Source organism: Cervus canadensis, chromosome 13 (genome assembly GCF_019320065.1).
Source record: "Cervus canadensis isolate Bull #8, Minnesota chromosome 13, ASM1932006v1, whole genome shotgun sequence".
NCBI classification, from domain to species: Eukaryota; Metazoa; Chordata; class Mammalia; order Artiodactyla; family Cervidae; genus Cervus; species Cervus canadensis.
Genome location: NC_057398.1, coordinates 13,345,694 through 13,373,178, shown reverse-complemented (window position 1 = coordinate 13,373,178; position 27,485 = coordinate 13,345,694). Strand labels below are relative to the sequence as shown.

The window sequence follows — 27,485 nt, the reverse complement described above, 5'->3', positions numbered from 1 at the left end:
GACATGGGCATTACATACTCAGTCTCAGTTTGTAAATTGTAAATAATTAGTGACTAGCAATTTACTTTCTTTCATTTTTATTTACCATAATTCATAGTAAGGTAGTGAACTTGGTAGTGGAGAGGAAGGAGTATAAAAGAGTCATAATAAAGACTGAGAATTATAGATGGTATGTATAGATGAGGGAGGGAGGTAACAAAAATGTCACAAACACTCAACCTAAAAGCCTGGGAAGAGCGGTCTCATTTATAGAAATTAGAAAGGCACGTGGTAAATAAGTTTTTGAAGGGAAAATGGGCTTAAATTTGGAGATGACAATGAAAATCAATCACAGAACACCTATGTGGAGAGAGACCAGACAGTTGGGAGTGGGATTTGCATTGCAGAAATGAATTTTGGTTCATTCACAAAGAAACCAAAATATTCCACCTATTTCTTTCTTTCTTTCTTTCTTTTTTCCACCCATTTATTTAACTTATTAAGTATGTAAAATGCTATGCTAGAGATTGTGGAATATAAATTTTTTTTTTTAAAAGTACATTATGAGGCCCTTACTTTTTTCAAGAGTGTGAATAATGAAAGATATACATAAAGAAATATAATAAGGAAGACACATAAGCACTAATGTGGAAGGCTGGCAGAGGGAAGATTAATAATTCCAGATGGGGAATTTGCAAGCATTTCTCAAAGGAGACAGGATTTAAGCTCAGTCTGGAAGAATGAGTAGGATTTAAAGAGTTGTGACAAAGGGCGTCAGGCAGGAAACAACTTTAGCAAAAGTAGGAAAATGGGAGAGAGTAGGGCATGTTTTGAAACAGTTGTAGCTCCATACCTGTGGCAAGTCAGGAAGTGTGAAGGGGTGAAATTCAAGAAGAAGCCATGCACCAATGTGATTTTCGAAAGCCAGACTAGGAAATTATGAAATGCAATCACTGAAGTTTTCTAACCAGGTAGTAACATGATCTTTGAGAAGTTAACTCTTGACTTTGTTTAAAACTACCTCAGTTGAAGTTGGAAAGACCTAAAATGTTCAGTTCATTTAAAAGAATGGGTGCATAAAATGAAGCATTAGACAAAGGGGTGAATCAAACAGAGCTAAGGAAAGAAACTTAGAGAATGTCTGTATTTAACATCAAAGGGGGAAACAGAGTCAAAAGTGGGAGACTGCCTTTGATAGGTGTGAAGTTTAGCCTTAAGTAAGTAAGTGTTAGTCACTCAGTCATGTCCTGCTCTCTTTGATCCCATAGACTGTAGCTCCCCAAGCTCTTCTGTCCGTGGAATTCTCTAGGCAAGAATACTGGAGTGGGTTGCCATTTCCTTTTCCAGGGGACCTTCCTGACCCAGGGATTGAACCTAGGTCTCCTGCATTGCGGGCAGATATTTTACTATCTGAGCTACAGGGAGGAACCCAAAAAAAGTTTAACCTTAGAGAACAACTATCTCTGTAGATAGACCTGAATATCCTTAAAGTCACATAGAAAATGTGCATCAATTAATTGAAATATATGTCAGTTGTACACATTTCAAAATGTGTATCTCGGAGAAAATGTGCATCAAATAATATCCCAAACTTTTGGACTCTTGTTTTAGCAGACTTATTTTCATCTGATATTCTTTTGGTTTTTATAGATGATCTTTTCATCACACACATCATTGTGCATATACATTAGAAGAGTTTATTTCTATTTATAAAAACTGAGATAGCCACAAGCACATAAATAATGATCATTTTTTTAATTGCTTCATTTAGTAAACATAAACAAGTTGCACGTGGCATTGTGCTAGACTTTAACTGTTTGCATGTTTGTTGTTTTCAGAAGCCCCGAAGTTGACTGTAGTTCAGAGTGAGCTCTTGGTTGCCCTGGGGGATACAACAGTTATGGAATGTAAAACCTCTGGTATTCCTTCACCTCAAGTTAAATGGTTCAAAGGTACATTTCTTAAGCATGTTCATGTCTGATTCACTTAGTATTGCTTTCTCTTTTAGATAAAAATAATTTGTTAAAAATTTGTTTTGGTGTCTGACTTAGCAGCCCCATAAAATGTGTTTATGGTCTCACTAGAGACAGCAGTTCAACATGCTGCACTCTGAATTTCAGCATTTGACATCTGGTGTGGATTATAGAACCGTGAAAATCAAAGCAGGAAAACTTCTCCTCTGCTAATCCAGCTGAACATTCTCTTTGTTAGTTTAGGATTGTTTCCTGTAGAAAATTGTCCAGGAATACTCAGTTCATGTTTAAAATAGCTTCTCTGATTTCAGTTCACTTTACTTAGGCTCTCACAATTAGGAAGTTGCCTAGATTCTGCAGGATACTTTTCTATAAAGTGCTCAAATAAAGACTCATATTAAGCTTACAATTGAATAACATTTGTGATTTAAAGACAAATGTATTTTGTGGTCAGCTTTATCATGCATGGTAGATGTTTATGTCAAGTATAGAAATTATCTGCCCCTATTTGTAACATAAAGGTTCTGCCTCTGTGATTCTGTAATAAAATAATAATAATGTGCTGCTTGTCCTTGGTGAAAATGCCCTTGGGCCCTGATCCAGGCTCAGATGCTGACAGTGGCTATCTCTGCAGAATGTCCCGCTCCTGTTTCTCTCAGTTTTTCCAGTCTATGAGAAAGAAAAATCCCCACAAACACCCTGAGAGGGGAGGTTGCTAGGATTATTGAGATGCTGTTTGCAAAATACTCTTTAATCTTCAGATGAAAAATGCTAAATAGTACAAAGCACTATTGTTATGATTCTGTTTGTTAAATCACAGACATTCCCATAGCAACAGGTTGATCTCATAATCACAAAATTGTGAATTCACCTCGGGTTCAAACTCTTGGGGAACATGAGGTGAAAAAGAACATGAAGCTTTATGCAGAAAGCAAATACTTTCAATAATATAAATCAGAAACAGGGAGGGAAACAAGGAGATAATGTCATTTTTCAGAGTTTTCCTTGTTAAATGATTTTTGAGTCTTGTGTTTTCCCTGATAAGAAAGCATTTGTGAATTTGCTTCTTAATTAGGTTTCAGTTCTGTTTCAGTCAACAAAAATGAATTTTCCTTATTTGAAATGCTTAAATCTTTAACTTTCAAATGAAACAGATAATAGTTTCAAACTCACATCTTAAAGAAATCCAGAAAAAATCTGTTATAGAGATAGTTCTTTTTTTAAATTGTCAATCAGTAGTTTATATTAAAAATGTTTTAAAAACTAATAGAGCCTGCTGATTTTTCTGCTTGTGTAGAGCTGAGTCACAGAAAGAGTCTTTTATGCTCTTAAGTTGGGGCTACCCTCCTGAATAACTTTGTATGTCAGTTTTGGTCCCAGAGATACCTTGGGATCTAAATGAGGAGTTAGGAAACCATGCAGCCGCCACATGGAAGATTCTAGAGTTAACTGTGCATTTGTTTCTCTTCTCCACCAGAGACATTGGAGTTTAATGGGCCAGGCAAATCCTCTCTCATTTCTCTGTTCAAATTATGCACCAGCAGAGCTCGCATGTGGGCATTAAACACTGACAGATGATTATGGAGGACCTGCATTTTGTTCAACAGCAACACGCAGAGCTGCCCTGAACCCCAGGGTCACTGGGTCTCCCAGTCACAGGCAGGCAATTTATTCCTTAGGCAGAGTCTGAATCATAAAGAGAAAAGCCAGGAGACAAGCTCTTTTACTTGCAAACGGGCTTGAAAAAAGAAAGGGGTGGGGGGCAGCTGGACCTTCCTTGTCCACCTCTGCTGGGATGAGACACCAGCAAAATTAGGAAAATCCTACATTGGGGAAACTACAGGGTGAAAGACTAGTTCTTTCCCTAACCATAAGAATAACCTTTTGATCATGCCTTTTTTTTCCCCAGGAAGTTCTGATTGAATAAAGTTAACAGTTTTTTAAATAGACGGCAGAGCCTTGTTAACTCTATGCACCGCTATACAGCAGATCTCTAGAACTCATTCATCTTGTGGGACTGAAACTTTAAACCTGTTGAACAATGACTTCCCATTTCCCCTGCCCTGCAGCCTTTGGAAGCCACCATTCTTTAATAAGTGGTATTTCATCAGACCATTCGAGAAAAGGAATCTCACACATACAAATGCCCACCAAAATTTTAGATATTAGAAATGAGGTGGGTTCAGAGAAAGAATCAAGGACACTATTAAAATATTGTATGAAGAGTATTCCTGGCAAAATAGTAAAGAAATTGGGTTTCTTTAGATTGGTGGTTATTAAAGTATAGTTGGGAATCCCTGGAGGTTCCCACCAACTCTTTTCAGGTCCATGAGATCAAAATTATTTTCCTGATGATACTAAGTTGTTATTTGACTTTTTCACACTCATTGTCTTATGAATGATTCGTGAAGTTTTAGGAGCTATGTAATGTGTGATAGCCAGTAGAGTGAATGCAGAAGCAAAACAGAACACTCATCTGTCTTCTTTTAAGCTAGATAGTCTAGAGATTTGCAAAAATATGAAACAATGCAACTTTTCTCACTAAATTTCTCTAGTTTGGGGAAATATTATTTTTTATAAGATAGATTTATGTTAAAATGTCATGAGTTACTAGAAAATAAGTGCATATGCTTTTAAACTTTTCAGTTTCCTTTCTAAAATGCTAAGTGCAAATAAATATAATCCACATACACAAAAATTCATTAAAGTCCCTGATAACTTTTAAGAGTGTAAAAAGAGTCTTGAGACAAACATTGTTATAACCAATAAAGAGCTTTCAACAGTTTAAAGGATCTTATGTCATGGATAATTATCTATTAGTCTTTATGGGCATAGATGCCAGAATCTAATTTAAACTAAAGTAGAAAGTATCCTCCTTAATGGTAATGATTGTTTTAAATCCTAGAAGGTCAGCAAAGTTTATATACTATAATGTGTGTGAATATTCTTCTAATCTTATCTAATATTAAAACTAAAGAGTTACTCCCCCAATCATCTTCATGTTAAAGTTCTGTATTTCTTTATGGCTTTATAGCAATACTTTGATTGCTAATTGTTCAGTAGAAATCAAGAGAGATTATCAAAATATGATCAGTATGTAAACTTGATATAACTAGTGTTTTCCAATTTATATTTTGTTTCATTACTGCTGTTCTTTAAATACTTTTATTTTTTAAAAAGATGCTAGCATAAAGGTCTTTATTTCATCCTGTTATGTCCTCTGACATATACAGAAAAAGCTAAGGGAGAAGTAAAATGCAAAACTCTAAATGCATTTTAGTCCAAACATTTTAATGCTTGATGAACAGCTTGGTCACATTGCATCCTCCCCTAGTGGGAGGAAGGTTTATGTCAATATCATCTGCTTTCACTTATGAAAATTTCCCAGAGGCACACAGACAAGGCTTAAGCTGCTTCTCTCCTTCTCACGTGGTATGCAGTAGCCAGCTTAAAAGGATGATTGAGGTTTTAAATGTTGGAATGCTGAAAAATACTTTATTTTTGGCACTCACAGTTGCTAATGTAATTTTTTTTGTTTTGAAATTTATGGCTTCTTTGACCTCATCTCCTCCTCAAATTATAAAAACAAAATCAGAATTTGTTTGTCACCCTCAGTCTGTTGGTTGTTGCTTTGTATAGTGGCCTAGAGAATTACTGGCTCTAGGGTTTTAGCCTGTTAAAAGCTAAGGGACACATTAGAATACAAGCTTATGGTTACCAAGGGGGAAACAGAGGGATGACATAAAGGGAAATTAGGATTGACATATATGTACTATTATTAATATACATATATATTAATAAAATAGATAACTAATAACCTACTGTATAGCACAGGGAGCCCTTCTCAATACTCTGTAATGACCTATGTGGGAAAAGAATTTGAAGAAGAGTGGCTGTGTGTATATGTGTACCTGATTCACTTTGCTGTATAGCGGAAACTAACACAACATTGTAAATCAGTTGTACTCCAATCAAAATTAGTTTAAAAAGCTATTTAAGGGAGTTACTTCTGCAGTCCTCAGTCCCAAGACACGTGGCTAAGCCAGTAAATGGCATTTTGGAGAGTACTGCTTCAGACTTGACATCTGGCATGCTGTGAAACCCTAACAGCAATGACCTTTACACCTCCTGGAAATTTTTAGGATCCCCACAAAAAGTTTAACTTCGCCCTTTACAAAAAGAAGCAGAAGAGATAGGAACACTAAGCTGCCATTTAAACATCAGTAAGTAAGTGTTTATCGCTTAGTTGTGCCCAGCTCTTTGCGATCCCAATGATTGTAGCCTGTCAGGCTCCTCTGTCCCCGGAATTCTCCAGGCAAGAATGCTGGAGTGAGTTGCTGTTCCCTTCTCCAGATCTTCCTGACCTGGGGATTGAACCTGGGTCTCCAGTACTAGGTTTTTTTTTTTTTTTTTTATGATACTTGTCATCCTGGTTAATTTCATTCTTAGGTAAGGAGAAACCCTGGAGGAAAGGAAGCCTAAGGATAGGCTAACTCAACTTACAGATTTGTTGAGGCATTGCCTGCTCTCAAATAGAAATGGTTCTTAGAGGACCTCAGGTGTTACAGGGAGAGGCAATCCAGACATAAGTCATTTTTCTTGGGTTATTCTACCCTCACACTGAGGTAAAACTCATTATCTGGTTCCATCTTCCACTCATTTATTCCCTACCTGCTTCTTCCCAAAACCCTGTAACTCTGACTTAAAGAGCTTTGATGTCTAATACAGATTTAGTAGAGGTATCCTGGGAGATTAATATAACAGCACTCCTCTCTGGCCATTTCCAGGAGTTCTTCATCCATTCTTTTTCTTTCAACAAGCTCCTTCCTACCCTCTCTAGCCAGCTGTGGTTCCTTAGCCATTCGTAGAATCCCCTCAGGCAGCTTAAACCTCTCACAGGACAAAATCTGACTGAGAACATTAAGCAAACCAGAAACCTGGGCATTTAGCCAAACTAAGAACACCCATAGTCTCCAAAGTATTTCCTGGATAATTGAAATTCATCCTGTTACAAAGATGGTAGAAGTTTTGTTTCAATCTTCATCTTCTTTTCCATTTTCACAGCCACGGTGATAGTAGCTTCCACTCTTTCTTAATCTCCCAACATATCTTCAAAGAGTTTGTTCTCATTTAGGCACACATACAGTGGGGAATATTTGCACATAATTCATTTAGGGCCTGATTTTTGGTTACAGGTTAGCCTGTGGAATTATATAGGCCTAAATCAGCTCATTACCAAGAAACATTTCCTTCTTTCATTGCATAAGCATTGTTTAAGTGTCTGCATCATGCCAGACACTTGGATTTAAAAACTTTACCATCAGTTTTCTTCAGAAGTTTTGCAGTCAGGTCAACAGTAAACTTTTGAAACCCTTAACTGTATAACGTTCTCCCTGTCGTTCTTACCTAGGGGATCTTGAGCTGAAGCCCTCAGCATTCCTCATTACTGACCCTCTCTTGGGACGTTTGAAGATTCACGAAACTCAAGATTTGGATGCTGGGGATTATACGTGTGTTGCTGTCAACGATGCTGGAAGAGCAACTGGCAGGGTAACTCTGGATGTTGGCTGTAAGTAAGCGTCCTGGCTCTGGTAGACAAGTTTGTTTAGAAATTGACCTGGGATTTTGTCATGCTCACAGCTTTGAAACAGTTAGTGGAAAAACTTGTCAGAATGACAAAATTAGAGTTAGCATTTCATATTATTAATCTAATGTAGTTAACATTTACCAAGGTTTTTTTTTCTATTTACCAAGCACTGTACTAAGAACAGTGTATACATATATATGTATGCATTATATCATTAAACCCTGTTGCTGCTGCTGCTAAGTCACTTCAATCGTGTCCGACTCTGTGTGACCCCATAGACGGCAGCTCACCAGTCTCCCTGTCCCTGGGATTCTCCAGGCAAGAACACTGGAGTGGGTTGCCATTTCCTTCTCCAATGTGTGAAAGTGAAAAGTGACCAAGTTTTTTTTCTATTTACCATGCACTATGCTAAGAACAGTGAATATACATGCGTGTGTGTATATGCATTATATCATTAAACCCTTTTAACAATCTTAAGAGGAATATACTATAATTTTCCCCACTATATAGGTAAGGAAATGTAAACTTAAAAAAGTCTAAGCAAATTGACCAGGTCAAGAGCTATGGAGGGACAGCCTGGTTGTTTGAACCCAGGTCATTTGATTTCAGAGACTATAGGCTTCAGAGTCTCTCGTCTGTTTGCCAAACATTTTCCTATCAGGAGTCATCCATTTGGACAGCAAATTCCTAAGTATTAACATCTGAAGGCCGAAAATTAGACTTTGGCCCTCGATCATAATTTGGAAATGTTGATGACAGAAAAGGTAGCAGATTGTCCTCTTCCTTTTGTTTTTTTTTTTAAATTCACTAGCAGTGACTCCTTTGTGTATAAGAACAAAGCATGAACTACAAATAAACATCAATCACAGTGGGAATGATACATCATGTGCATGACAACTTTAGTCGGATTACTCAAGGAGTTTGGTCCTCCCTTCTTCGTCTCTCCATCTCATGCTTCTTGAAAAATAAAATTACACGGTTATGGTTAACACATGAAATAAAACAGAGCTTGTTTCATACGAGAAGGAACCCAGCAGCTTAATTTTAACAGATAAGTCATATGGTTGCATCACTTAAATTTATAAAATATGACATTTCATTAAATTGCATTTTCATTTATGCATGATAATTTTCAAGCCAAAGCTGTTTTTTTTTTAAAGGTTAAGAACTATAAAGAAAGTGCATTTTTTATTTTGAATAAAGTAGCAAAGAACATTTGAGTTCTACTGTCTTAGTTCTTTAAATGAAAGTCATGTCCCTCTAAGCTGAGTATTTTGTTTTGTATAAACTAAATGTTTTTCCCCTTGGGATCTTTTATGATCCCCAGGCCTCTGGACTTTCTGGTGAACACTCTGAATTCCTGGTGATTATGCCCTTAGGGTAGAATCAACAAAGCTGCATATGGCCACAAAGATCACTGTAGACTCTGTCTGGGGCACAGCAAGATGTGTTTGAACCATGACTAAACCCAGTGGTTACTAAAAGAAGTGCTTTGGAAATAAGATTGGAATCTCTGGGTGGAGGGTCTCTAAATCTATCAGCAGAGTGTAAGATACAAGAAATGCTTTTAGATATACTGGGTCAGCCAACCCATCTACCAGTGTTCAGAAAAACTCAAATGAACTTTTTGACCAACCCAATATAAGGTCCAAATGAAGTGGTCCAAATTCTGTATCTGATACAGATTTCTGTTTTTAAGATACAGAATTCTTGTTTTTAAGAAATATACAAAGTTACAGAGTTTCACTTCTCAACATTTTCTAGTTTTGCTTCTCCCTCTTTCCTGCATGGATATTTTCTGTTAACCAACATTCTTTTCGAGTTATCTAACTCTAGAGGAGTGAAATAGCTCGGCAAAAAGGGAATGATATCCTCAACCCCTCCAAGATTGTAGAAAGTCTCCAAAGAAAAGGGAATGACACCCTCAGCCTTCCAAGATTATAGAAAATCTAAACACCTTACATGCTTACTTGGTGCCTTCTTGATAATTTTTTTAGCTTCTGGACTTTCCAAGTTTCTCTTCTGATGAGCAAAAAGCCATATAGAGGTTAGAGCTGTCTGTGCTGGAGTGACTTGGAGTAGATTAGGAAACATCGTAATAAAAGTTTGGTATTTTATAACCTAGACATCAGTCTGCCTCTCTGTCTTCAGTACATCTCTGATTAGTGCCGTCGGGTCTCTTGCCCTCTTGTATTTACACCCCCTCAGACAGGCTGTAACTTGGAGTCATCTTCACATCCTTTCCTATAATCATGATGCTGACACACCAATGGGAAGGGTGACCTCAACCTTGGGCTGTGATAAATTAACAAAGTCCTTCCTCAGCTCTTGACTCAGAGCTCAGTCCTCCTGTGTATGTGTGTGTAACTTTCTCTCCCATTTCCTATGGACGGTTCACAGCTGAGAACTTTTTCAAGTCTCTTCCTAATCTCTACCACCTTTGCTCTCAGCTGTGGCTTTCCCTTCCACCTCAGCGACGGAAGTGAGATATTTTGGCAGCCAGTCCCTTCGCCTCCTACCTCTGTGTCTGTAGACTAATCCTCACCTCCTTCCCTCTTCTCTCCAAGGTTGTGAAAGAAATGAAGATGGGGAAAAGTTGATAAGATGGTAGTATATGGATCAAAGGACTAAAGGTCGTTAACAGCAAACAGTAAGATTCTGAAAGACTTACCTTAATAAGTCTTTAATTGATGCTTAATAAGTACCAACCATTGTGTGAAGCATTTCACATACATTATTTCATTTGATAATAACTATGAAGTCTGCACTATGAGTATCTTTATTATGAGCTCTAAGAGGTTAGGTAAGTTATCCAACATCATACTGCTAATAAATGATAGACCTAAGAGGACTCAGCCCTCTCATCTGTTATATTACAAGACCACAGGCAAATTGTTGTTGTTCAGTCGCCCAGTCCTGCCCAACTCTCTGCGACCCCACGGACTGCAGCAGGCCGGGCCTCCCTGTCCATCACCAACTCCTGGAATTTACTCAAACTCATGTCCATTGAGTCAGTGATGCCATCTAACCATCTCATCCTCTGAAGCCCTTTTCTCCTTCTGTCCTCAATCTTTCCCAGCATCAGGGACTCTGTTCTCATCAATGACCAAAATACAGGAGAGTCACTTCAGCATCAGTCATTCCAGTGAATATTCAGGGTTGATCTCCCTTAAGATTGACTGGTTTAGCAAATAGTTATAGTGAAATTAAAAAACTGTTTTGATTAGAATTAGAAATTTTAGAATCAAAAATTATTTGATTATTATCTATTATTATTTGAATCAACTGTTTTGATTTAATTAGAATTAGAAAACTGTGGTCTGGGCATGAAATTTGATAAAAAGGAGGAATTGCTGGAGGGCTGAAGGTCTCAAAGTTGGTAGCTGGTTGAAATGGGCCTCAGAGGAACATGATTACTAATTTGGAGCAGAGAGGTGGAAATTTGAAATGGCCTTAAAATAAAAGGATGTAAGAAAAAAAGTTATATATTTATCCCTTGTTCCTTGATCTGGATTTTTTTTTTTCTCTTCACTCATATTCAAAATCTTCACTCTCAGTGACCTTTTCTAAAACAATGGCTTCCTTAATTTTATTCCAGTAATTTTCCTGATGGAGCTACTTACATAAACTCTATTGTTTGCTTACTGTAAACTTGATCATTGTTGGCAATTGCCAAATAACTTAATATTACATCACCATTCATGATTTTGGCATGCCTTAACTATTTCCCTATTCACCATTAGTATTCTGATCATTGTATTAATAGCTCACAGAGTTTGATTAGACCTTTTCTGGCCACCTAAAAGTACTGTTGCATATCCTAGCAAATAGATGATGTAACTGCCACACGCTATGCACATCACAGTTGTGGTTCTGATCACTACAGCTTTACTACAAGTAAGTCACCACCACAACTTACTACAAGTAGGTTTTAGCAGCCCCTGCCCCCCCCCCCAAAAAAAAAGCCAAGTTTTACCCAGAATTTATATAGTGGTTAAGAGAATGGGCTGTAGAAAAGGACTGGGTTTTCTGCCTAGCTTTTAATAGTATCTACTTGATAGGTTGGGCTTCCCACATGGCTCCATGGTAAAGAATTCACCTGAGAAGCAGGAGATGTGTGTTCAATCCCTGGGTCAGGAAGATCCCCTGGAGATGAAAATGGCAACCCACTGTAGTTTTTTTGCCTGGGAAATCTCATGAACAGAGGAGCCTGCTGGGCTATAGTCAAAGAGGTTGCAAAAGGAATCAGACATGACTTAGCAACTAACCAACCTACCAACCAACAACTTGATAGGTTGGCTATAAAGATGAAATGAGGTATTTTAGCCTATGTATTGGGTTGGCCAAGAAGTTCATTCAGGTTTAAACTTCTTGGCCAACCCAATACATTCAGTATGTGAGCAATTACTGCTTTTCCTTCAAAGCTGCTTAATGGGACATGTATCAAATAGGTGAATATTTACTTTACAACCTGAGTGGTCATTTTGATTCTCCAAGTCTTGAAAAATAATACAAAAAAAGCATTAAAAATAGTGGTATAGCATTTAAGATTAAGCATTTTGCTTTTAATATGATAGTCAGTGTTTCAACTTGATTTTTGAAAAGAGGGCTTGAGATAATTTAAGTGCTACTTTTAGTAGTGCATAAAATTATTCATTTGAGTTCCAGAACTATTGGGCATAAATTTAAGTAGATTATGACTTAAGAAAAACTTGCTTTTATCCATATCATGTAACTAGTTGGACTTTCAGATTGTTTTTGTGGGTCTGTTACTTCACATAAACAATACTAGATCAAAAAATAATCATAAAAAGTCTGTTTCATGTTATTTTTGAGTTCAAGCTTCTTGTTGTGAGTCTCCATTTTCCTATTTCTCATTATCATGACTTTAAGTTGTGGACATTTCAGGTCAGCGTTCAGGGAACATTACCAGTGCTTTTCATCCTTCTTCAAAAGGATGTCATTTGGAAGAGAAAAGGATTGGCGACATCAAACAAAAAGTTGGCCTGGCAGTGACTCTATTTGCCGGATTCCACACCACAGAGGGTGATGTTTTAGACTTAGACCATGGTTTCATGTTTTGTGGTTTGGTAGAACCAAAACAGGGTGTTCAGCCATTTTAGAAAAAAAAATTCTCAGTTGGACTAATGTAATGCAAAAGTTGCCATAGTCAGGAGAGATTTAATTGTCACCGAAGGAACTAGAATAACTTTATAGAATAGGTTTTAGATCATGATGGTAGATCTGTTTGTAAGTTTTATATTTTCAAAATAATGTGTTCATACAACCACATCCACCCGTGACACCAGAGCTGTACTGAGCATTAACCCTGTGTGATCAAGGTGCTTGCACATAAATATTTAGGGGATCATAGAGGACCCAGCATAATAAGTCTATTAGACTATGTGCAGAAGCCAGGGACTTCCCTGGCAGTTCAGTGGCTAAGACTTCACTTCCAGTGCAGAAAGTGAGGGTTCAAACCCTGAATGGGAGTTAAGATCCCACATGCCTCAGGGCCAAAAATCCAAAACATAAAAAAAAACCCACAGTATATACAGAAACCAAATTTAAAACTAATATTAGATACATTAAACTCTGAACTATAATTTAACAAATTAACTCTACAGCATTTATGATCACTGATAGTCAATACTTGGGTAATTACTACATGCTAAATGACTGATAATGATTCCTTCTTTTACAAACATGAGATAGGATATGTTATTATCCCTCTTTTGTTGATGGGGAGATTTAGACTGGGGGAGGTAAAATAATTTTTCAAGTTTATATACTAAGGAATAGTGAAGCTGCAATTTGATACCACCTGGTGGGCTGTAATTTCCCTAAGCTACTTCTCTAATCTACTAGCTCCTCTGTGTCAGTTGCTCAATTGTGTCTGACTCTCTACGACCCCATGGACTAGGGCCCGCCAGGCTCCCCTGTCCATGGGATTCTCAAGGCAAGAATACTGGAGTGGGTTGCCATTTCCTTCTCCTATTTTTTTTTTTGTTTGTTTTTAACTAAATTAACTTCTGCTTCCTTTCCTACTGGTTTTAATAACCTATTTACTATCCACCCAACGTAATTCCCTTGGAGTCTGAGTTGGCCACACTCAAGAGTAGGAAGTTCTTAAAAGGCCTCTTGAGTTGAGGTAGGAGCTGCTTCATATTGAGGCTTGCTTGTCATTGATGCTGTCCTGGCTGCGCATCTAGTGCCTGGTACATTTGCCTTGTTTTCTGGTACCAGGACGTTTATTCCCTGACCTTGTGCTTGTCTCGTGCCTAACACTGTTCCCAAAGCTTCTTCACCAGAGGTGACTTCTCTCATCTCAACTGAGCTTTATGGGCACAACTTGAGCTTCACTTATCCTTTTTAAATCTGTTTTGTTCTTGGCTTTCTTATGTCTGAAAAGTCTCATTCATCTCTATTTTCACTGATGACTGTGTTCTATTATGTCACTAACCTTGGTTTCCTCCCAAAGAGTTGATTAGTCCCAGGCTTCTGCATGTCTTTTGCTTTTCTGGAGCTTATTTTCGGTCACATCTCTAGATTCACCTGTTCACTCTGAACCTAGCATATTTTGTGACATTTGCACATCTCTTTTTCAGAAAAGCAACTAGCTCTAGAATAAATGACTAATCTCACTCCAGATAGATGTAAGGCCTTACATACCTAGGATAAGCAAACAGTGAGCTGCTTTCTAAACTATTTTTAAGTGCATTTATTTTACCTATTGTTTTTTATTAGTCAAATTCCCATATAGAGGTAAGAGAAATCTGAATAGGTATACAACTTCTTTTTATAAACACATTACTCAATAGTAGTGTTAAATTTTATTTTATGTAGTTTCAATAAACAAATGACAGGACTTTTGAAATTGCCGTGTTTTTTCAAAATACAAATTCAAATGTACTGGACCAGTGTTGTTTTCAACTTATACACTTAATGCACACACACACACATGCTAGATTATTGTTTTAATATTGATTCAGTCATTCACAGATATCTAGCATTCATGTATAATGCACAGAGTAACATGTTAGTTGCCATAGAAGATAAAAACATGGTTGCAAATATAAATTCTCTGGGGAAGGTCAAATGTGTAGTCTAGTAAGAGACTGAATGGAGCCATTGCCATGAGAGTGGTGTAGACTGAGTTCTCTGAAACCTCAGAGAGGGAAAAAATCATATCCATTTAGGATGGTAAGAGTTGTCATTGAGGAAGGGCCTTTTGAACTGCATTCAAGAACTGTTAGTATTTCAATAGCCAGAGATCAACATCAGACATCACATTTGGAAGGAGGGTGTTGGCACAGGCGCTGATTTGAGAAAGGTCAGTCCTTGCCTAGAATAAGTTCTGATTGTCCAGAGAATAAGATTTGTACAGAAAACTAATGGGAAATAGGGCTACAAAGTAAAAGGAGGTCCTTTAGCCCAGGTTAATAAAGCACTAATGCTACTTGGGAGACAGGTGTACACCCAAGTCCCAGAATTACCATTTAGAAGGAGAGAAGTGATCTCCACACCCATTTTTACCAGCTGGATAACCAGCTTGAATTTGGGCAGTTATAAGAACCCATAGAAAAGAGAGGCTGGTAAAATGATAAAGAACTGTGACTCTGGAGTCAGATCAGTCTGATTTTCAATACTAGTTCCATTGTTCAGCTCCATGTGACACTTAGCAAATTAACCATCTCTGTTTCAGCTTCTATAAAATTGGGATAATAACAGTATCTACCTCATAGGGATATTATGAAGATCAAATGAAATAATTAATGAAGAGGGCTTAACCAAGTCTCTGGCTCTATATGCTATCATTTCAGTCGTTTAGTTGTGTCCAACTCTTTGTGACCCTGTGAACCGCAGCATGCCAGGCCTCCCTGTCCATCACCAACTCCTGGAGTCCACCCCAACCCATGTCCATTATGTTGGTGATGCCATCCAACCATCTCATCCTCTGTCGTCCTCTTCTCCTCCTGCCCTTAATCTTTCCCAGCATCAGGGTGTTTTCAAATGAGTCAGCTCTCCACATTAGGTGGCCAGAGTATTGGAGTTTATAGTTGTTGCAATTCATAACCAATGTTTAATCTTGACATTATCAAGGAGACCTTCTTAGGGTACTTCTTCTTAGAGTCCTACATGAACAGGCTTCATCTATTACCTCTAATAGTATCTTATATGTTTCTCCTTGCCTGATGCCTCACACATCATTATTCATGAGTTCTGTGGGATATACTGAGAGCCTCATCTATTTGGGCTTGCTGACAGCATCCTCCCTATCTTGCATTCTTGTGTTTTCCAAGGTAGGCCTGTTAACCTCTCATTTTTCCTTCTGGCTTCTGTGGTTACCTAAATTCTGTAGGTAACTGTAGACTTCTTATCCATAATTTTATAATTTCTGAATCATTTCTTAACTCTAAGATTAATCACTCCCTAGGTTCCATTTATCAAAAGCTATCCTGTAAATTTAAATTATTGATTTTCAAGCTTCAATTTCTTTAACTCAAAAATGCAAAAGAAAATATAGAAAATGTATTGAGAAGCAAGAATGTGATATACACCAAGAATATAATTTAAGATTAAATACTGTCTGCTTGTTATATAGTGATCTATTGAAGCATAAGCCTTGATATGAATTAATTTATTTAAAAATTCCACCAAAAGAAGTAAGTTTTGGAAATTGTCTAAAGTATTCCATTACAAAGCAGACTTATTTATTAGAAAATTTAAATTTTTGAGGTGAGGAGTGTGGCATAAACTAAAAGACAAATTCCAGAAATGAAAGATTCTCTTTAGTTTAGGAAATCCTGATTTAAATTGTCATTGTTTCTATCTTATCATGTTAAGGGAATAGTCAAACTTCCTTGTGCCTCTATTCATTTATTAAGAAAGTGTGTTTTAATAGCAGACAAGAGTATTTAAAACATATATTTATAATAGTATATGAACAATAAGTTGATTCAAATTCAATCTGTTGTTTGGTTATTAAATTCAGTTCAGTTTAGTCATTCAGTTGTGTCCAACTTTTTGCGACCCCATGGACTGTAGCATGCCAAGCTTCCCTGTCCATCACCAACTCCTGGAGCTTGCTCAAACTCATGTCCACTGAGTCGGTGATGCCATCCAGCCATCTCATCCTCTGTCGTCCCCTTCTCCTCCCGCCTTCAATCTTTCCCAGCATTGGGGTCTTTTCCAGTGAGTCAGTTCTTCACATCAGGTGGTCAAAGTATTGTTGTTTCAGCTTCAGCATCAGTCCTTTCACTGAATATTCAGGACTGATTTCCTTTAAGATGGACAGAGTGGATCTCCTTGCATTCCAAGGGGCTCTTGAGAGTCTTTTCCAACACCACAGTTCAAAAGCATCAATTCTTTGGCGCTTAGCTTTCTTCATAGTCCAACTCTCACATCCATACATGACCACTGGAAAAATCATAGCCTTGAGTAGACGGAGCTTTGTTGGCAAAGTAATGTCTCTGCTTTTCAGTATGCCTAGATTTGTCAATCGCTTTTCTTCCAAGGAGCAAGTGTCTTTTAATTTCGTGGCTGCAGTTTATTCATGCTGTTTATTAAATTAGCTATAAATTAATTTATATTTCATGTGCCTGTATACGATACCAATGACCTTTTTTTTTTTTTTTTTCATTTTAAATATCTTCCAGCACCTCCAGTTTTTATACAAGAACCTACTGATGTATCTATGGAAATTGGCTCAAATGTGACATTACCTTGCTATGTCCAGGGTTATCCAGAACCAAAGATTAAATGGCGAAGATTAGACAACATGCCCATCTTCTCAAGACCTTTTTCAGTGAGTTCCATCAGCCAACTAAGAACAGGAGATCTCTTTATTTCAAGTAGGTTAAAGGAAATATATTTTATGCAAATATGTACATTGAAAGTATACATTTTTTATACATAGGCATTGATATGTTCAAAATAGTAAATTAATCTTGCCAACACATTTTGTGTTTGTTGAATTTCATTTTAAAATAATACTGAACTCATGCCTGGGATTTATCATAAATGAATAGCATTTTATTCAATTTTATGTTGTTACTATATCATCAGGACTTATGAAGCAGTATGAACTTCCTTATATCTCAGTTTCCTATTACAAATAGAGTCAACCTGGGCCTGTAGGCGGATAAGTAATCATATCTTATTTATTCTTGTACCAACTTTTGTATAGAGAGGTAAAATATTACTAGTAGTTAGTTAATGTTAATTGTTTGGGGCCAAGAATTCATAATCACATGCATAGGGACCCTATTCACTATCAATGTAGACTAAAAACTATCTGTCTGGAGCAAAGCGTTTTTTAAAAAGTCAAATATTCCATCATCTCAAACTTTTATCGATGATCTCTTAAGCATTCAGATATTTGTAAACTCTTAGTAGTTTTTCAAATATTGTTAAGAATGTTTGGATAATGGCATAAGAGGAGTAAAAACAACTCAATGATTAATTGACTTTTAAAAAAAATTGCATTTTAGGGTATTTCGTAGAAAGCCCACCATAAGTGATTTTCATGTTTATTAGCAATGTCAAATGTACATTACCCTCCCGTAAAGTTTCAGTACAAATTAATTACAAGCACTTAAGCGTCCAGCTTTGTTCTGGGCTCTGTGGTGAAGACTGAAGTCAAATATTGGGTTCTTCCCTCAGATATTTTATAATCTACTGTCTGAGTGGGTGGCCATACTAGTACATACGAGAATTACTCAATAGATGGGTCAGATTGTGCAGAACCTGAAATGTGCAGGTGAAGAACTGTAGTTGGTAAGGTAGCAAATAGTCCCCCAAGCTTCCTAGGCAGGAAATGGCATGTGAAAGTACTGTTTCAGAACAGCTCCTCTGCAGGATAGAGGAGACATGAGCTAGAAGGAAGAATAGAGAAGCTCACACAGATAGGTTGACACAGTGGTGATGAGAAACAGCCCAGAGGGCAACAAAAAGACTTGAAAACCAATCAGTTGGTGGAAATGAAAGAAAAGAAAAAATAAAGGAGGGCAATGTATTCATCAGTGGTTGCCCAGTTGCTCAAAGTAAATTATCTAAAAGGAAGCTAGCAATTAGAAATTTAGTTCTCAGTGGTATTTTGTATTTCTCTACAAAATAGCCTGAGTTGATAATATGAAAAATATTTTGGTTAGAAATAATCTCCAACTTATTAACCAAGTGGTTTGCTAAAGTTGCCTTGGCAAATGAATGTTTGCTAATTTTGAGAGTACATACCACCAGCATTTACCAGATGCAATTCTATAGTTACACGCATGTGGTTAGCAGAGTAGAAACGTGGTCAGCACTCTCTGAGATAGGATGGAACTATTCATAATGGAAAACTATTATTTTTTTCTCTGTCAGTGTCTTATCAATAGGTTAAAATGTGCTTATTTTAGTTAAGATATTTGCAAAGATGACAATCAGTCCCCTATTTAAAACCTTCTTTTCACTTCTCAGTTGCTCATATTATAAAACTATGCTTTCTAAAAGGCAGCAGTCTACCTCTTCAGGCTCCTGATTATGTCCATATAACCTGTAACCCAGTAATCCTCCCCCTTATCCCCAACACAATCTTTAATTTAAAATATTTCAAAATATGCTTTTTATTATACTGAACATTTTATATATTTGACTGCCCTACATAATAAAAAATTTTAACATGCAAATTTAGTACAAAAGAAAACAAAGTAATCTTTCTTAAAATAATACGTATTTCAGTAGATAAATGGGCTTCCCTGGGGTGGCTCAGTGGTAAAGAATCTGCCTGAAATGCAGGAGACCTGGGTTTGATCCCTGGTTGGAAGATCCCCTGGAGGGGAGGGCACAGCAACCCACTCCAGTACCCTTGCCTAGAGCATCCCATGGACAGAGGAGCCTGGTGGGCTGCAGTCCATAGGGTCATACAGAGTTGGACATGACTGAAGTGACTCAGTAGCAGCAGCAGTAATAGATAAATATCCAGGCAGTGCTCACACAGAATGCATTCATGTTTATTTACATCATCATGAATTTGACAGCTAAAATGTAGAGTGATAAAGGAATATGGATTGATGACCCAGAAACTCTAGGCTGGTTCTAAAATGGTACACACTTTGGGAAAAGTTCTTTCTTTCTTCCACTTATACAGGATTAGGTTGTAGGCTCAAATAACTATAAACAAAGTCATCAAATCCAAAAATTTCCTGTGGGGCCTTCGAAAGTCTTGCTGAACTTGGGATATTATTCCTATTGTGAATCCACCCCCATGCATTGTCTACCTAGGTGTTGCCAGTAGACACCCCTTATTATTTGCTGCTGTTATTTTAAGTTATGTCTGACTCTTTGTGACCCCATGGACACATGGAGTGTCCTGTCAGGCTCCTCTGTCCATGGGATTTTCTGGGCCAGATTACTGGAGTGCCTTGCCATTTTCTCCTCCAGAGGCTCTTCCCGACCCACGATTCAAACCTGCATCTCCAGGTCTCCTGCATTGCAGTTGTATTCTCTACTGCTGGGTCACCGGTGAAGCCTCCCCTAATCATGGTACCAATGAAAACAGTCTCTCCTGCAAGCCTCCAAAATGAGCCCAGGGAGGTGATACAGCTTTCCATTCTTTGAACAGAGCATGATTTTTCAAGTCATATTCTTGCCTTTGAGCCCATTGGGTTTGGACTGCCCTTCCTCTGTTCTACCTGGTGTTTAAGGTGTTTAAGGTATAGCTCAGGCTTCCGTAGTGGCTCAGAAGTAAAGAACCTGCCTGCAATGCAGAAGAGGCTGGGGATATGGGTTCAATTCCTGGGTTGGAAAAATCCCCTGGAAGAGGAAATGGCAACCCATTCCAGAATTCTTGCTTGGGAAATTCCAAGGAGGAGCCTGGCAGGCTACAGTCCATGGGGTCACAAAGAATCTGACACAACTAAGTGCACGTGCACATGCAGATGTTAGCACCTATGTGACTCCTTCCCTAACTCCTCCACATGCACATGCAGATATTAGCGCCTATGTGACTCCTTCCCTAACTCCTCCACATGCACATGCAGATATTAGCTCCTATGTGACTCCTTCCCTAACTCCTCCACATGCACATGCAGATATTAGCTCCTATGTGACTCCTTCCCTAACTCCTCCACATGCCGTCAGGCACTTCTGGTCTCTGCTCGCACAGCTCATGGTCTGAAGCTCAAATGAGAGCATGTTCACACTGCGGTAGGATTGTTGTGTTCTCTGTATGACTCCTCTCCTAGAATGGGAACTACGAGGCGGCAGTATCATATTTTCCACCCACAGATCTCAGCACTGTGACTCACACGTGGTTAATGGGTGGTGCTGAGTGAGTGAACAATCTCTTCTTTTTAGACTTATGGGCAAGTGATAAAGGAACATATATTTGTGAAGCGGAAAACCAGTTTGGAAAGATCCAGTCCCAGACAACAGTAACAGTGACAGGACTTGGTAAGATCAATGAAGTACTTAGCACACTTTTTGCAAACATCAGGCTTCTCTTACTACCTCATTTCTTCCTTGTACCATTTAAAAAAAAAAAAGTAAATATCTAATCGCAACATTAGCTATCCTTCCCTCCTAACCTATTTCATATTTCCTTGATGTTAGAAGTGGAAATAACCTTAGAGATATCTGCTTTAAGCTCCTTACCTTCCACTTGAAGAAATGAAGGTCAGTTGAATAAATTCATTTAAGTCTAAGTATGAATACACACACACACACACACACACACACACACACACACACACACACACACACACACACACACACACACACACACACACACACACACACACACACCACACACACACACGGTTGTGGTATTCTTTTCTAGCTCTTTTCTTTACACTTATCATTTTAGTCCACATGGAATTATTTCTCTGTGTGATATGAATTAAGAATACAAAATCCTTTCTTTCCAAGTGATAAGACTTTGTTACAGTATCTTTTATTGAATATTCTCTTCCCACTGATTAAAATACCCATTTGGCCACACACTTAAATTTATATTCTATGTCTGTTCCTTGGAATTCTGTTCATATGCTACTCCTACACTATTTAAATTATTATAGCATGTATTGTGATTTTTAAATCTGTCAGTTCACATTTCTCATTACTACAATATTTTCTACAATAACTTCTAAAATATTTTCTTCATGTATCTCCCTTTGTTCGTCTATATATGCTTACATCCAAGAAGAATCTCTTAGGGCTGTTACTTTGATTTATGTTGAATTTATTCATTGACTTCTAGAAAAGAATATGTTTACAATGTTTCTTTGCCTGAGCTGTTATAACAGCCTCCTCACTAATCTCATCCCTTCTAATTGTCCCTTGTCCAGTAAGTTCCCAGATGAATACTTCCTGATGATTCTACTTTTCTATTTATCAGTGCTTTCAAACACTCCATCTGTCTGTTGAATATTTTGCAAATTTCTTGGCTTGACTTTTCTGGCCTTTAAGCCATAGACCTACTCTATGTAACCTTATTTACTTCTATACTGTTACCTGTCCTCTTGCCAGTCTCTCTTGCTTAGAAAGGTCCTGTATCTCTATCTTCTAATTTGTACATATGTGCAATTAAATATCTTGTTCTTGAAAACTCGGTTTTCTAATAGCTTCCCTAGTAGCCATCTTGGTCTATAAAAGAATTGGCCTTCCTTTTGAGTGAATTAGGGCTGATGGTGGCCGTGTGCTCCCTCCGATTTAGTCGCTCCGCTCATTGGAATCAGCCCCCCGGTGACCAGTGTAATTGAAGGACAGCAGCTTACTTTACCTTGTGCTCTGCTGGCTGGAAATCCCATTCCAGAACGTCGGTGGACTAAAAATTCAGCCATGGTAAGAGCATTTTAAATCCATGCGTTCATATTCCTAATTTTCTTGAGTAAGAGGCAATGTGTTTCAACCACTGAAATTTCAATAAAATAAATATGCAAACATTTATTTTTTAAATGTATCAAAATGTTTTTTCAGTATTAACATGTTTATGCAGTTTATATGATTTTGGGATTAATATGATGGAGAAGTAGTCAATGGTGTAATTTTTATGATTTTGCATTAAATTCGATGTTACTAGAAAATTCCAGAATATGTAAAAAATGAAGCAAGGATAAAGTTTGTTTTCATAGCATTTAAATATTATATATCCTTCTTTGCAGGACCTAATAAAATGTTAATATTCTCATAAAATTATTTCATTTTATATTTTAATCTTTATTATTATCTTCAAACATTCTTTTACAGTGAACTGTTTTACAATGTGGATCAATTTTGTGTCATTGTTTTTCAAGGCATAACTTGTGATTATGAAGGAATTTGAAAAATTTTCATAGTTCTAAGGAATTATTCTGCAAACATACTATCTATGGCAATAAATTTTCATCTAGTTCAGAGCATTTTCCCTTCTATTTTCCAGAGTACTTAGACTTACTCTCCTCTTGAAATGCCAATTAAAAGTGAATTGAGTCCATGAAATAAGATGTAAAAATGTTCATATTTGCATAAAAACCCTAGAAAGATGAGTGCACCTCACTCAATAATAAATGCCCTTATGACATAGGATGATACTGTTTGAGCACTTAAGTACCCTGTGGTTGAACAAAATACATAAATGGTACAGAGTTAGCGGTAATGATTATTAACAAACTCTTGTCACCCTTCGTTCATGTAGTTCCTATATCATACATTGACTTCTGATATTTGTATCTGTCACTGAATAGGGTGGGTGTTGAGATCATTCTCTCAGTTTGAGTGATGCTTGATTACCAAAATAAAAATGTCAAACAGCTTGCAAGTGGTAAGCAAGTCTTCTTGAAAAAGAACAAATTAAGCCAATAGTAAGAGTCAAATTTGGGATCTGCATGATAACCAAAATTACAGAAACAGGGAATAAATGTTGTTTCTATTTCTTTCTCTTTCCAACATGTGCACAATTCCGACAGATGTTAGTGGATAGAATTTTTGGTGGTATATCACAATGACATACAAATGTTACAATGTTTGGTAACATTTTATGCTCATCATTTTTCACTTAAGGATGTTAAAATATTTCGTTATTTTATAAGACATTTAAATTACCCAGTTGGGAAAGAAAGCAGATCTGCTTTTGGCTTAGACACTATTGCCTTTTTAATTAAAAATGGCTTTTTTTCCCTTCAAGTTGGTCCAAAACCCTTACATCACTGTACGCAGTGATGGGAGTCTCCATATTGAAAGAGTCCGCTTGCAGGATGGAGGCGAGTATACTTGTGTGGCCAGTAACGTTGCTGGAACCACTAACAAAACGACCGCGGTGGACGTGCATGGTAAGAGGCACACCCATCATAATTTTTTTTCCAGTTCAGAACTGGGTCCATGTCTTTAAATCAAATCACTCTGTTCCTCTAATTATAAGAAGTAGATATCTTTCCTAATTGTTATTCTTAACAAAAAGCCTTATTGCTTGAACAATATTTAACATTGTTAAGGCTGTTTCCAGATTTCCCTTTCCTGTGTACACAAAAAGATATTATTGGGAGTCACTAGCTGAGTCTGTCCAAGGGCTTTTGTAAGTGGTTTCTTAATTGATAAAAGTGAACTTAGCTCTCAAAGAGTTATGTTTAAAAATACATTTTAATTTCAGGCGAGCAGAACTTATTATACCATCCAAACTGCCTCTTCTTTTCAGATTGTGTAAGTGGTCCTTACTAATAACCCCTTTGTGTGTTAGCTAGAAATGACCTAAACTTTTCTAAAGGCCATCTCATGTGCTCCAAACAATCTTTTTGCATGTTATAAAGGTCAAAAATAAAAAAATCCAGAAGCTATCTTTTTTCCATTCGTGAGTAACCATTGTCAACTTTTTACAACTCAATAGATGACAGCTACATAGTTTAAGAAATTGTCATAATTTTTTTTTAATATTTCCTTTAAAGACTTTGCAGCATTGCTTTTCTAAAGTGTAGTATTAAAAACTAGCTCTGTGTACAGGGATGAAAGTAGAATAGAACATTTATTTTTAGTAGTTGATTCAGTCTTTTTTAGGGCCTGAATTGGACAATCCATTAATTTCCAAATTTTGCTTGTTCTATTGAAGTTTCCAGTGAATGCAGGCCATCTTCTTTTTAATGTCTGCTTTTCGTATAAATAGCCTCTTCCACTACTTTCAGTCTCAGACCAATCTTGTGCCAATCTTCACCAATCTTGTATGAAATATTCTTGAAGAAATAGTCAAGTAACACTAAGTTATTTATGGTCCAAAAGAGTAAATGCATAATGCCAGGTTGGCTACAGTTGTGTTTCATGTATGGCTAGAACCCATACATTTCCCAGAGGGTGCGTATGGGCTGGTTTGACAATCGACAGTAGAAATGTACTCACGTCATCTTCCTTTGACTTCTAACAAAACTGCCTAGAATATTGCCTTGAGATGGATTCTGATATAAATTTTCACTTGGGTGAAAGAGTGACATGAAGTTGGCCAGACTCAAGGAGTTGGAGAAGACCGACAAACCAATGATATGGTTCATTAAGATAAATGATATGGTTCATTAAGATAAAGGAAATTTAACAATGAAAAGTTAAAGAGGTCATTTGAGAACATTGTTTCATCCATCATAGTCCAAAGTGAATAACTGATTTAGTTAATAAGATTAAGAAAAAATTAACCTAACCATTTGACATAGACTAAACCAACCAGCTATCTAGAGGAAAGATTTGTCTTTGAGTTGGATGTGATGCAGTATTATAGTTTCTCTATACCTCTGTATTTATGTTAATTTCATCACTCTGCCTCTCCACTTTTAAGAATATTTATTCTATCCTGAGTTAAATCATAATGGAAAAGAAAAAAAGAATGTATATATATGTTTAAATGAGTTACTTTTCTATTTATGAGAGATTAACACAACATTGTAAATCAACTATACTTTGGTTTAATCAATAAAAAAATATAGTAAAGGCTCTCAGTGAATTCTTAAAAGAATTGTATTAACAAATGCACATACAAATGCAAATTAAAATAACAAGCCATTTCATTCTTTACGTTGATTTACATAGATTGACAATCTGGAAAGTAAAAGCTCTTCCATACTCAAATGTGATCAGAGTTGAAAGCTGTTGCCTGCATTTACAGCTGACATTTGCCTTTATACCTGTCAAACTTAATATGCATTTAAGAGAATGGCTTATTCCACATTGCCACAAAATGACAGCAAAGTTGAAAATTGACTATTCTGTGATAATTCTGGAAATTAAATTTCTCGCTTTAAAGAGTAGCCCGACATTCTTGTTTAGGGCTGGGAATTTGCTGCCAATTCTTCAAGAAGATATTATCTAAGGAGTAAGCCTAGTCTTAGGAAAATACAAGTATATAACAAAGCTAATCTAATCTTCCTTTTCTAAAAGGAAGCTTTTGCACTGAGGTCTCTGGTATCTCTTGTCTGGTTAACTTCAACTCCAGGGTAGCTGGGATCATTCTAGGTATATTTGACTTAAAGATAAGAGACACAGTGCTTGAGCCCTAGAGAGCAGCTCCATCTTTCAGGGGAAGGAAAGGAAATGCATGATATATATATATACACATACATATATATATATACACATGCACTTTTATGATGTTCATTATGCTGTGTTAGGAACTTTCATGTATGAGAGCTTCTTTAATCAAATTCATTATTTTGAGAACATCAAATAATGGTAATTTTTTATATTCGGAGAGGTTATGATTGGGCTTCCCTGGTGGCTCAGATGGTACAGGAGACCCAGGTTCAATCCCTGGGTCAGGAAGGCCCACTGGAGAAGGGAATGGCAACTCACCCCAGTATTCTTGCCTGGAGAATCCCATGGACAGAGAAGCCTGGTGGGCTACAGGTCATAGGGTCAGAAGAGTCAGACATGACTGAGAGACTAACACTGGTATGATTAGCAGATTTACACAGAATGGAATGATAAAATCTTCTCTTTCTTATTGCTTCACTCATTAGTGTCAATTCTTTAGTTGCTTTCTAAAATCAAAATGTATGCCATTTTTCCTAGCAAAAAACATCGACTTAGAATCTTGTATTTTAGACTTTTAAATGTAAACTCCTAAGGCCTTTCAAGTATAACTTTTGAGTTCCTTTTGAGGAAACAGATTCTTTTTTCAAGGTTAAATTTAGTAGCTTGCTACGTGATTCTTGTGTATAGACAGATATTTAATGTGTAGTGGTTAAATAGTCCATTTCTCTAGAGTTGAGTTTAAGTCAGCTCACTGCAGCTTAATGTGTAATGCACAATGTTGGAAGATATATATTAAATGTGTAACACTGAGGGTGTAGTTCTATCTTGAATTTCTGGAAAATACAGATTTCCTTCAATCCTCTCATATTTTTGTTAGGAAAATCAACCATATTACACATAATTTACTACTTCATTTTAAGTTTTTATTTAAATTGTTCAGATTGTAACCCTTGTATTTACTTTATTACACTCCCTTACAAATGACCCTACATTTTAACAGAAAGGATTGTCTTTGCTAGTTCTTCTAAATATTTGGTTTATCTTGAAAAAGTTCTGCTTTAAACTTGTCAGGCAAAATGGAAGGGTAGGCACTCAGATTCTGCATATTGCTTCCTTTTCCAGTTCTGCCAACCATTCAGCATGGACAGCAGATCCTTAGTACCATTGAAGGCATTCCAGTAACTTTACCCTGCAAAGCAAGTGGAATTCCCAAACCATCTATTGCCTGGTCCAAGGTAAAGGATGCATTTAGTGGTGCTTGTTAATGACATGTACTGTAACAACAACGTTTGAATGTTTTTAGTCATACGTGGAACTTGTCACTCTCCTATAGGACATTATAGAAAGGAAAAACCATGCAGTTTTACTTCTTGGAAGTGACCTTAAAATGTCCTTAGTGCATTCACCTATTTGATCCTTAAGTAGTGTTCACACAACAGAGAACATTAATATAGCACATTCTGTGGGCTAGGCATTTTTCTGAG

The 27,485-nt window shown here is 37.0% G+C and overlaps 1 protein-coding gene across 5 annotated transcripts in view; it reads left to right on the top strand.

Annotated features, from left to right (window-relative positions):
* HMCN1 (hemicentin 1) overlaps positions 1-27,485 on the top strand; it is a 512,408-nt gene that overhangs the window by 244,721 nt on the left and 240,202 nt on the right. For all 5 annotated transcript variants that reach the window (XM_043486094.1, XM_043486095.1, XM_043486092.1 and 2 more), the window contains 7 exons: positions 1,818-1,931; positions 7,363-7,521; positions 17,199-17,393; positions 20,878-20,973; positions 22,235-22,362; positions 23,684-23,828; positions 27,124-27,236. In XM_043486094.1, the coding sequence (XP_043342029.1) occupies positions 1,818-1,931; positions 7,363-7,521; positions 17,199-17,393; positions 20,878-20,973; positions 22,235-22,362; positions 23,684-23,828; positions 27,124-27,236 (950 nt within the window). The remainder of the gene's footprint in view (positions 1-1,817; positions 1,932-7,362; positions 7,522-17,198; positions 17,394-20,877; positions 20,974-22,234; positions 22,363-23,683; positions 23,829-27,123; positions 27,237-27,485) is intronic.